Source organism: Seriola dumerili, unplaced genomic scaffold (genome assembly GCF_002260705.1).
Source record: "Seriola dumerili isolate Sdu_G_001 unplaced genomic scaffold, Sdu_1.0 BDQW01001787.1, whole genome shotgun sequence".
Lineage (NCBI taxonomy): Eukaryota > Metazoa > Chordata > Actinopteri > Carangiformes > Carangidae > Seriola > Seriola dumerili.
Genome location: NW_019176042.1, coordinates 149,107 through 161,848, shown reverse-complemented (window position 1 = coordinate 161,848; position 12,742 = coordinate 149,107). Strand labels below are relative to the sequence as shown.

The window sequence follows — 12,742 nt, the reverse complement described above, 5'->3', positions numbered from 1 at the left end:
TGAATTTTTCTCTTTTTGTGTCATTGGTCAAAAGCAGTAAGCTGTCTTTTCACTGCTGACCTTCCAGGGAAAGCTACCGTAGCTTAGTAGCTGTATTACACCATTTTATTTTACCCTCACTTCTACTACAGTAAACCTTTGTGAAAAGTCCTGAGATTCTCTAGATTCCCCAGGTTCGTGTAGTCCCTAGCGGCAAGGCACCAGCGCTGCCTGTTTTGTGAGGCTGCACAGATGAAATTTGGTCGCTCGCTTTCTGATGTGACCACAGCTTCAGCCTCACAGCGTCTGAATGGACAGACTGATCACGGTGTGTGTTTGATGTTGTTCATTCAACAAGCCAAGGTGCAACACATATGTCCATGCTTATAGTACGAAGAGAAAATGCAGTTTGTTACATTCTGAATGATCTTACTCACATGTAAACTTTGTACAACATGCTTTGGCAATACTACACGTAACTCTGGTCATGCCAGTGAAGCAGTTTTGAAGTGAATAAGTGAGTAAGCTGCTGTTAGTCTCTTGTTGTGTCTCAGGCTGTTTGACTGTCAGCACAGCGAACAGTAATGTGACTGCGTCATGCAAATACACTTAAAATGAAATTATTTGATTGACTCTATAAAGCCCCAGTTTGTGCTTCTCATGAATTCTGATTGTTGATCATTTTCTAAAAGAAAAATATCCAGCAAACTTAACACTTACTGCTGTGCTAACCTGTTTCCCATGTTCTGACTACGTTTCCTCTCCTGGAAGCCAGAAATAACACATCTCCATTTCCTTTTTATGCTAACATGCTAATCTGTATGAAAATATAAAATAATAAAAGCAACATCAATATAAGCAAATATAACTGACAATAAAATGTTTTAGTTTTGGCTCATGTACAAAAACAGCAAGGAGATAAATATTCATCATCATCATCCATCCATCATTAAAAACTCAGCGGTAAGTGTTATCAAACCACCATCTGGGTTTTTCAGAGATTGGCTGCTATTTATTTTTTTGGAAAACAGATGCTTCGCTTTGTGACTCCGGTGTAGTGATGATACATGACAGGCACAAACTGGGAGCTGGTGATATGAAAAGAAGTTCTCCGTCTATGAAGACAAGAGACCAAACTGCAGCACTGACTGGAGTATGTACAGACGGGGGCGCCGTCATGACACCAGATATATAAAACATGAATTTCTCTTTCCCTTTTAGGTAATGACTTTTCACAGCACAATGCACATGAGTAACAAAACAAATCTGTAGGCTGTTGTAGAGAAAAAACATGCAATTTAAAGGTGGAGTAAGCGATTGGACTCTAATACACTTTTGTCAAATTCGGTGAATATCTCCTCACGGTGCGTGAGCTGTAAATGTGGCTCAGACCAAGTAACACAAGATAAGTCCAACTATGGTGGAAAGAAAGGCATAGAGACAGATGCAGAGGTTGCTTTGTTTCTACTTCTCAGGCCCAGATAGCAAAATGAAACTTCTGGCCCAACATATGCTTGAGTTCTTGGTCCGAGTCTGGCCCATATACTTCCACATCTGGACAGGGTTCGGCTATTATCTATTGGAAGATTTTCCATGTGTGCGACAGAATTGGTCCAGATGTGGAAGTAGCATCCAACTATCAAGCTATGAGCTATGAGCCAGATTCGGGCCGTGGAACTGGGTGCATACTGGGCCAGAAGAAAACCAGCATCTGGCCCGAGTATGAGTCGGATTTATTTTTCTATCTTGGGGGGTAACATTAGCTTCACTATGTTTCAGAGCCAATATATCAGCATTGATTTGTCCTGTCCTGTAATGTTTGTGATAGATAATCCCAACAGGTTAGTTAGCAAGCAGGTACCAGTGTGACATTTGTGTCTGGTATCGTTAAATTACTTGCCCAGTGACATTCAGCTGACTCTCTAGTTTGCCAAACATGTTGTTGGTGTGATGTTAGGTACAGGAGCAGGAGAGCTGCAACTTAGCAGCAGCAGCTGTAGCCACAGTTAGCTGTCTCGTTGTTTGCTCTGTATCATGGTATTTATCCGTTTTATAGCTATGAAGAACTAAAAACACAAGTTTGCTAGAACAGTGGATTTATTTGGTTGGATGTATAATTCAAAATGCAATGCTAGGAAACGTTACCTTCCTTGTTAGCTTAGCTACAAAGCTATGGTCCTTTCCTCTGTATCTATACAGCTAACTTTTGCAAGTTTTTACTCTGTTGTGTTTTGGATATTTGTTTGATGTTTGTTTTGCTTCAGCTATGAGAAAGAGTTTTCAGTGTTGTTGCCTTGGAAATGAATTTAGGGGGCGGAGCTTCTGAAGGGGCACTGAAGAGAGAGGTCTACTTGTTTTGCTGTTTCACTTACTCCACCTTTAATTTAGGCCCGAAGTCTGTGATTTGTGTTTCACTGTTGTGAGTTCCACCCCTCATGAGTCCAGTGGACCGGTTTAACCCTCTCATGTGTGTGTGGTCTGGTGTTGAGGGAAGGTGTGATGTTGACAGTGTTGATGGAGCCAACAAGCTTCTTCTTGTGGATGACTCACTGTTGAATAACGAAGGCACACCACCATGCTGCTCCTGCTCCTCTCCGCTCTCCAGCCCTCATGGTGGCTCTTATTATAATACACCTTTCCTCACAACTACTGCTGATTCCTGTTGTGAAGTTGCTCAAATCTGTCCCGTAAAGAAACCAGAGGAACCGTGAGATCCCTGACAGCGACTGTCTGCATGCACGGAGGGTGCTGCAGCGGGGTGGAGGGGGTTAGTCGTGGCTGAAGGTTCTTGGCAGCTCATTGGTCAGAATGTGCCACCTCTCCACCCTGCGGCCCTTGTTCTTCAGGCAGTCCATCCAGTGACGGAGGGCGTCACCCTGGGAGTGACAGCTCAGACAGACGCCACCTAAACACCGTGACAAACAACATGAATCAATCGTGACACTGCACTCGTGTGTCATTCAGTGTTAAATACCCGCAGGTTGGGAACCACTGCTTTATTTTATCACAAGGTATCAACCATAAACTGTAAGTAAGATGGACGTCGCCTCTGTGACGCCACCCACAGGTTTTCTGAAGCTCAGAGTGAGCTGCTCCACTGTCGCCATTTTGGCAGCGGCTGACTCCGCCCCCTAACTCCCAGATAATCCAAAAATTGTCAAAGAGGAGGGGAGTGGCCTGTCACTCAAAGAGGCCACGCCCTCAATTCTCTTTACTTTAGTCCTCAATAAAATGTAAACAGGTGAGTTGTATAAACAGTTGGAGGACATTAGTGGCCATTAGAGGAACTGCAGCTTCTGGTTCTTCACTGTCGAAGCTTCAGTTCTGGCATCAATCCACAAACTCCCAAGAGATTCATATAATGCAAATGTGACTCATCACCACAGGATCCTGCACTGGCTGGACTCAGGTAATAATGTGTCTCTATGGGGATTTTGGTTTTAGCTTCATGCATAAAATCAATAATTTTTTATATGTATGTACATATATTATCACTGATAAAAAAAAAAGGCAACTTACCTTACACATGCTATATATATATATATAATTAATCTGAAGCAGAGCTAAGAAGTGGAGCTGCAGGTCTAACGACCACAAACACTCTTTGTTTCCAAATTTAACGAGAATATTAATTGAACAATAGACAGACACAGTGTCATTATCGTAACTAGAAGAGAAAAGGGAATCAGTGATACAGATGGTAAGAGTGATAAATATGCATTAATACTCTCACAAACATACAAAGGCTTCCACTGAACAGCTTTGCCGGCACTAATGAGCACCATGTGTTGGACCCATTAATATTTACAGCTGCAGCAGCTACAACCCTCCCGACGGTGACCTGAGATTATTCACTCAGACGCTGATCAACCGTAAACCTGCTCCTTCAGAGTTTCACTAAAGGCCCACGTGTCTGAGGACAGTGTCTCTGCACTGCTGGCTTTTCTCTACAACACAAGATGAGTTGTTGATTTGAGGGTCAGTGACCACAATGAGTCGCCCCGCCTCTCACCTATGAAGTCGTTGGAGCGTCCCAGATCGTAGTCCCACACCGTCACCTCCAGCGTCTTGTTGGCCAGCTCCGACAGAGAGATCTCGTAGAAAAACTCCTGAGGTGTTCACACACATGCAGAGACACAGATTTAAAACAGAGCTCAGGTCTGCGAGGTCCGGCGTTAACAACAGTCTGACGGACGCTTCGTTTGTTTTACAGCTGGTGTCGTTATTTGGAGGATAGTCAGTGATAAGTCCGGTGATAGTTCATATCTTCTGCAGATCCAAACCAACAATGAACGTCGTCTACCGTCATGTTCTCTGTGTGTGTGTGTGTCACAGTCTGATATGTCTGACTCCTCTGAGCCATCGAGCTCCTCTCTCGTCCAATAACATCAGGGTTCCACTGGGGAAAGTTCAGGGTTTATTTCCCCAGCTCTGCAATATGTGCAAGTCAACACAACCGTGACACAAAGGTGACCAACGCTTTCCCAGATCCCAGATGTTGAGCTGCTGTTGACTCACTCTGACTGTGACCTGGACCAGAACTGTGATGACCTCGCCAAGAAGAACCAAAGCTGAGTGAAGCTCAACATGTTGGAAAAGAAACGAACGATGGAGGGAACTTATCGTGGTCGAATGTTCCTCAGAGGAGAAAGACAATGAACCCTCTGAGGTCTGAGGGTATTTTCTGGAGTCACCTTTTAAAAGGTTACATATCACATAATGTCCATGTGTTTATATCACAATGTTCAGAACTTTCTCGGCTCTTTCTATAACGACGCCCCTTTTTGACTCTATGTAAAAAGATCATTTGGCCCAAATGTGGAAAAACTGAAATTCTCCAAATGACTGATGTGGATGAATTAAAACCTCAGAGGCTTAAAGCAGCTGAATACAGTGTCCAGCTTTTCTTGTTAAGTTCCTGAGCCTTTTTAAAATACGTGAGGTCACGTCCTCAGTAGGAACCAATGGGCTCGCAGCCACAGACAGAGGAGGGAAGTCAGGACGTCCTCAGAGACGGACTGACACATTGTTGGTTTGGGTCCGAGCATGGGATTTGATGAGCGTATGAAGACACAGTTGTCTTCTCAGTAACAAAGGTAAAAGGCAGAACTCATAGAGTGGAAGGAGTGATATCTGTGTGAACGAAGAGGAAGTTGGAGGCAATAAAAAGAGGCTTTAGAGAGTTTAAAATATTTTTCTCTTCAGTTAAATGAACAAAACTGACAGAACGACACATTTACGGCGTCAAGTCATTATTCATTAATGAGGCAGAAACGCCGGAGAGAGGACGACGGGTGTTCGGCTCATCTTACCTCATTGAATTCAGGGTTGAGGGTTTTTTTCATCACTGCTGTTTTGTGCTTGGATTTCTTCTGTATGTCGGGCTTCAGGTATCTGACAGGACAGGTGGAGAAGGAGGGGAAAGCAGGTTAGTTTAATCCGCCTTTGATCTACACCTGAAGCGAGTGGAGCCAGTGAAACAGCAGATAAAGAAAGGTAATACAGGAGAAGTCCCTGTAGGCTGAGATATTTCAACTCTAGCAATCAAATCTAATTAATAATAATAACAACAATAACTTTTATTTAGAGGTGCCGTTCATGACACTCAAGGTCGACTTACAGAAAAACAACAACAAACAAGTCACAAAAAATATTAATAAACTGCAAATTACAAGAGTCTCCGTCTAATAAAACTTTTAATACTTCTCTTTGTATTTGGTTAAATAGAATTTAGATAAAAAACTATAATATCATTTATTATTTATTTTAATATTTTTTACTATTATTCCTTATTAAGACCCACAGACATTTCACTGATACATAAATCTTTGATGAATCTTGAATCTGTGATCACGTCAGTGAGAATAGAGATTTGCTTTTTTTTAATGAAGGTTATTAATATAATATTTAATATAATGTATAATATTATAATATTTGTGTCAGATTAGAAAGTCGTTAATGACACGAAGTGAGTTTGGAAGACGACATCATCTTCACACTGCAGTCTAATGAAATCCTGTAAATCATCATTAATGAAGTGGTAATTAATAATTAATGAGCCTGAGGCAGCTCACACACACACACACACACACACACACACACACACACACACACACACACACACACACACAGTGGCTCAGTGATTCACTCCTGGCAGAGAGCAGGACAGGGAGGCCTCATCATCTTCATCCTCAGTGGCGGCGGCGGCGGCGGCGGCGGCGGCGCCTGTCGCGGAGCCACTTCAGAGTCAGAGCCGCTGTAATTGGTTCTGACCAGTTATTTTAACAGATGACATGAGGAAATAATAAATGTGAGGCGGAGCCCGGCCCGACACGCTCGGCTGCCTCCTCGTCATGACAGCCACCCTTCTGCAAGCTGCTGCAGGCTAATAGGAAGAGAAAAGACGGCTGGGGCCCCCGGCCCATTCTGGGCCCCTGGTACCTCTGTGAGTGTCTGGGAGGCTGAGCAGGAAATTAAGAAGCTGCGAGCTGGAATCTTCCACCTGTTCATTTTCACATTTTCTCTGATTTGAGCTCGAACTGACTCTGACAACAGCTGCTGCTCCTCCACCTCCACCTCCTCCTCTTCCTCTTCCTCCTCCTCCTCCTCCTCCTCCTCCGCCTCCTCCTCGGGATCTGACCAAACAGAGGCCTCTGCTGCTACACCTCAGTAACTGTTCCTGCTTTAATGAATAAAATTAATTTGATCATTTTATGCACATTTTCAATTTGCCCTAAAAAAAAATGGAAATTTGAGAAAATCTTGAAATATCAGGAAACTAGAGTCACCTCCTCGTGGTCGTATCCCTCCGCCACTCAGACACACACAGGTCACATCCTGTTTATCCAGAGTCAGAGAGAATATAAAATATCAACCGTCTGTGTGAAAGTTTGCGTCTTGAGTAACGGCTAAAAAGTGAGGTTTGTGAGGTCACACTGACCACACCACATTTGACCTTTGACCTTTGACCACCAAATTCGAAGCGGTTCGGCCGGAGCCTTCCTCACATTAACACATGAAACAAACAGAAATGTCAGATTTCCTCACGGTTCTCCGTCGACCTCTTCTTCTTCTGCAGTGGTTTAACGGCACAGCAGCTGTTTATCGGGACGAAAAATCTCCATCAGTCCAAAGAGACGTCTACATGTCTTTCTTTGTCCAACCAGAAGTTGTTTACAACTGATTATCGAAATTGTCACAAGTAAATTTGTCTGCTGCTCTCTGGTCTGTGAGAGGAGTATTGACCTGCTCTGAAGCCGTGTGTGTGTGAGTGAGCCGTGACGCAGCGCGCTGATATTCTGGATGCTGGAGTCGTTTCTAAAACTGGTAAATCTCTGTGAGCTCACTCGACCCCTCAGCTGTCAGTCGCCTTGTTGTTCTGGCTCAGACTCAGTTTGTATTCTGACGGCGTGCGACAGGAAAGCGAGCGAGCGTCCCCTGAGTGCTGGAGGAAACAAAAGCAGAGAGAAGCCTTAAATCCCCGACTCTCTGCCCCCGGTGTTTCCTCCTGACAGAGCTGAGCCGAGCCGAGCCGCCGCTCACACTGTTTCCTCTTCCTCACTCATGATCCTTCCTGCTGGGAAACAGATGGGGCTTCTCTAACGAAAACGCCATCATTGTTTAATGAAGTTAATAAGATGGCTAAACACCAGCTTTTAATTGTCTCATTAATGCAGAAGTCCAGTGTGAAGCGAGGTCTGCAGGGACGTACCGTTTGTTATGATAATTTCTGTCTCAATAAAGTTTGCATTTGAAAACTTGAGGTGATTAATGAAGGTATTGTGAAAATGCTTCTGCCACTGTAATTAAAACAGATAAACTGTTTCTACAGAGTGGTTTCTGGCTTGTACTTCCTCCACTCTGACCCACGCTCACACTCAGCTCCTCATTCAAACAGATGGAGCGGGAACACGTCTGAGCCTGAGTTCTTGGCTCAGTGTGGACTGGACTTGGATCCCGGTTGAAGTTCACAAGGACACGGACTGAGAGGCTTCGTGCGTCTCTGTTTCCCTTCAGTCAATCAAACTGCTGCAGTACGTTTAAACCTGCAGACATTTTAACGTTAGAGTTCTTACATTTTGACGTAGGGGTCGGAGAATCCATTCACGTCCATGGCTGCCAGGTGGGCGCAGCGTTTCACGCCCACGCAGAGACCCCCGCTGCGACGACCTTCGCCTCCTCCTCCTCCTTCCACATCTTTATCCTCCAAACTGAGCGGAGGCAGAAACTGCAGGGAGAGAAGAAGACGACCTCTCTCCTCCAGGCTGTGCAGCTGCTCGTTCTCCCACTGTGGACCAGATTACATTACATGGATTAGTTTAGTCTGATTAGTTAAATCAGATTAGTTTTGTTGTTGGTTTACTTTGGTCAAACTAGTTTAGTAAGATTTATTAATCGGATTAGCTTGGTTGTTACACCTAATCAGATTAGTTCAATCAGATTAGTTTAGTTGGATTAGTTTGGTCAGATTAGGTTGGTTGATCATTTTAGTCAGACTAGTGAAATCAGATCAATTTAGTCAGATTAGTTAACTCGGATCAGTTTGGTTGGATTGATTTAGTAATATTTGGTTAGTTGGATTAATTTGGTCATTCATTTCAATCAGATTAATTTAATCAGATTATTTCTGGTTGGTTACTTTAGTCAAATTTGTTTAGTAAGATTTATTTAGTTGGATTAGCTTGGTTGTTATATTTAATCAGATTAGTTAAATCAGTTTGTTTTGTTTGTTTGGATTAAGTTGGTTGATAATTTTAGTAGGACTAGTGAAATCAGTTCAGCCACTTTGGTGTGACTATTTAAGCGTTGGTTAATCAGATTAGTCTAATTTAGTCAGACTACTTCAGACAGATTAGTAAAGTGTTTGAAAAGAGATGATCAAGAAAAGAAAAGAAAATCAAGCAGCAGAAACATTTTCTCAGTGGTTGGTGACATCAGTTTGTCCACAGACTAAAATATCTCAACATGTAATGGATGAACTGGAGATGTTCATGTGCCCAGAGGATGAATCTTATCGATCTCCTAACGATCCCTTCATCTAATGCCATCAACAGGTCCAAACCTCCACTCGTCCACATCAGTTCATGACAGGAAACCTTGAAAACAAATGAGTGGAGTTTAAGATCAATGTGAACATAGCATGCTAACGTTAGCATGCAGCACATATTCAGAACTGGCCCCATTCATGCTCCTCTGAGGATGGACCCGGTCCAAGTTTTCCTCTTCAACAATCTAATCTGCAGATTAACATGGAACTTACTTTATTCATTAAATTAATTCATTTTAGAATACGGACAGAAAACATCAGTATCAATATCTTTAAATTTAAAACTCAAAATGATAAGATGTCTTGGTGTTTTACAGCCATTCGACTTTTGTTTTGATGCGTCTTCTGATGTTTCTGTCGGGACTCAACCGCCTCGGGTGTTTTCAGCTGCTTCTGTACTTTTGCTTCAGGCACTTCTGACTGAAAACATTTGAATATGTCAGTGTGGCTCCCACAGGTGAGGACACCTGTGGACATCAAACCCACATGCAGCAGTTTTTCCAGTGAGGAATCACTCTGCCAGCAGGCTGCTGCTCCGTCTGTCACTTTCTCTACTCAGCTTCACCTACTTCACCTGGGGAAAAGGTCGGACGAGGACAAAACTCCAGCAACACTTCTAATAAAGACCAACGTTATTTTGGCGCAGTGTGTTTCTACTTGAGGTCTCCATCAGGGTCATCAGTGCAGTTTGCACTCAATGCTGTCTTTTCCTTCTGCCCTACACCTGTGTTTCTGTCTGACATGTTTTGTTCACCTGTTCAGTTCGTCTCTATTAAAGCAGCAGAGTGAACTCAGTTCGGCAACAGGCTGACGGGATGTTTATCTCACAGTGTTGGGAAGGCTGTGGGTTCAGTTAAATGTGAATACAGTAGATGTGTACTTCCTGGATACCTGACGCATCTTATTAACTACAGCTCAGCGTCACACTGCACTTGGTCCTGAGACAGTTTGGTCCTTGAGAATCAGGGAAATTGGCTTTTAAATTTAACCTCCACACAAGTGGAATAACATTCAAACAAGATCAAAATGAGATGAGTTAATCCCTCTTAATCTTTTAAAATCTCTGTTAGCTGACTCAAGGCAGAGCATAAATTGCTTTTATCAACCCATGTATTACATGTTTTAAAGCTTTTATTGTTGTTATACGTTTCACTGTTTATTGCTCATCAGTTTTTACATTATTGTTTCTCATATTTTGTTTGAGGGCGTCCGTGATGAAGAGAGTTCGCTTTCAGTGTTCTGAAATCAAGGTTTGAATTAATGAATTTGTTTTTGTTAATTAGATTAAATTATTAAAACACTCCAAACTTACACAGAGTAACGGGACGTTAAGAAGACGCCACTGTTCAGCACTAGAAAGGAGCAGGTTGAGCTGGTGATCCACCGACCAATCAGAGCGCGACTGTCTGAGTACAGGTGGAGCTGAGAGGCCTGACTGGATAATGTAGGTATCACGCCTGCTTTTAGCTTGGTCTGAAAATAGACCAGACGTCGGTGGGAGTCGAACCTTTTGAGTCTGTCCGCTCTGATCTGGTTTTCTACTGATGAGCTACAAATTTAATTTCATCCCAAAAACGAGAGAGAAGAGCCGGTGAAACCTCGACCTCCAGCAGTGACGGTGTTCATTAAAACGCATCTCACTGCACTGTCTCGGATTTGATCTTTGCGGTCATGACACAGCAGAGGGTGAGAAGATCGATAGTTTAATCCTCCATCTTTGTCTCGCCTCCACACTCTCCCTCTCCTCCCTCCTGCGGTGAGGATTCCCGCTCTATTAGCTCACTCCATCACGCCAGCAGTCCTCATTACAGACGGCCTGAGCCCAGTTTACCTCCCGCACTCTCACTTTGATCACATCACCCTGCGTCACGCTCTGACCTTTCACTTCGCCTCCAAAAAAGACCCAAAACTTTTAATCTTCATCTGTTTGAACTTTATTTTTATTCCAGTCATTTATTCTACGTGTTTGTCCGAACGTCAGTTGGTGCTCGGCTCCACAGAGCCTCCATCCCGCTTCCCACCATCCTTCACAATAAAACTGCAGCTAAAAAAAGAAGAAAAAAATAAAAAGGTCAGAAAATAAGCAGATCGATGGCTTTTAGCGGGAGTCAGCACAGCTTGGCCGGATTTCTCTCCCGCCTACCTCCACTTGGTGGGAGAGGGACTTTGTAGATGAACCCTGAACGCTGAATAAGATTTCAGCTCGGCAACATTCACAACCAGCTCGGCAACATTCACAACGCCAACCTCTCTGACTGAATATCTGGATATCTGCTCCAATTCATGTTTCAGTAAACACAGAGGTACGTGGAGGGAAATGTCAGAGTCCTCATGTTTAACAGGGGCGTCTGAAGCGACAGAGTAAAGGTCTGATCATGCAGATCTCTGCTTTAACTGACAGCAGCTCACAGGAAGCGTCACGTTCTCCAGGAGATTAAGAAGTGACCGTGTTCCCCCAACAACTGACTGAACAGCCGAGGAACGTTTGGCACCTTGGTTGAAAATTAATCAATGAATTGATCATCCGTCTCCAACCTGAACAACTGTCTGATACGACTCATAGGTAGGCGTACCAACCTCTGTCGCCATGGTTACTATAATAACATGTCATGGCTGGGTTAGAATAAGCACTTCCTCATTAGACGATCGTTGTTGTCATGGTTACAATAATAACAATGAGGTTAACTTTGATAATAGAAACAACATAAACTGCTACTTCCACATGGGAATCGAACACACTGCTCTCTCTGGGTCACATTCATCCACCACCTCCTCCTGACTTTGTCTTTCTTTACACTACGTCACCGACACGTTTCCCTTCGCTCCTGTCATCATTACTACGACCACTAGATGTTGCCTAACAACAAAACCTATCTATGATGTCATAATGACCTGCTGCACAGACGACCTGTGGGCTCGTTTCTTCACAGGAGGACAGTCTTCTTCTTTGATTATAGATCAGCTCTAGCTTCTATATTAATACTGTGAAAGTATCAAAGCCTCAGTCCACAGAGAAATGCACACAGCCTGTATTCAGAAACTGAGCCTTAAAACCAGCCGTCAGGACTTCTGGAACTTTGTGATGTCACAACAAAGCAGTCACCAAGCCCCGCCCACCTGGACCCACCATCCAAACCTTGCAGGATTTGGTTTCTCTGAGTGTTTTTACCTGAAATCTGCTTTATTTTTATTGGATCACTCAGAAAACAGTCAGCCAATCAGAAGAGAGGCTCAGAGCCTCCTCTCTTCTGATTGTGTCCTGCCCATGATTTTATCCATGGATAAAACCACATATGATGCAGCTTACAGTTTGAATGACAGGGGTGAACCAGGACTGTGAGTCAGCTGAGGGTCAGGTTTTCTCTGGGAATGGAAAAGTTTGGGCTGAGGATCAATATCTGAAACAGGAAAATCTTCACGGATAAAACATAAAGGCGTCAAAACAATCAACTGACAAGAAAACTGCTTCATCAGTTAAACTATCTCCTTAAAGTTTTACCATCAAACACATATATCCATAATCCGGCAGCTGGACAAAATCTTTAAATCTCTGCCAATAAACAATTTATTAAAAACAATCAGGTCTCTATCAAGAAAACGTAATGTGATTTTACCTTTAAATGAGGTTAATAAAGTGATTTACATGTAATATAGGACACGACACATCTCTTTTCTCTGGTAGCTCTCACACCTCTGACTCACTCAGCAGCCAAACGA

The 12,742-nt window shown here is 43.3% G+C and overlaps 1 protein-coding gene across 1 annotated transcript in view; it reads right to left on the bottom strand.

The window, feature by feature from the left end:
• Nucleotides 1–2,602: 2,602 nt before the first annotated feature.
• The window catches only part of LOC111238911 (double C2-like domain-containing protein alpha), a 47,836-nt gene continuing 37,696 nt past the window's right edge, over nucleotides 2,603–12,742 (bottom strand). The window contains exons 8-11 of the mRNA XM_022768630.1: nucleotides 8,055–8,266; nucleotides 5,292–5,373; nucleotides 3,992–4,088; nucleotides 2,603–2,884 (exon numbers count right to left, since the gene is read on the bottom strand). Of these exons, the coding sequence (XP_022624351.1) occupies nucleotides 2,748–2,884; nucleotides 3,992–4,088; nucleotides 5,292–5,373; nucleotides 8,055–8,266 (528 nt within the window). The 3' untranslated portion in view covers nucleotides 2,603–2,747. The remainder of the gene's footprint in view (nucleotides 2,885–3,991; nucleotides 4,089–5,291; nucleotides 5,374–8,054; nucleotides 8,267–12,742) is intronic.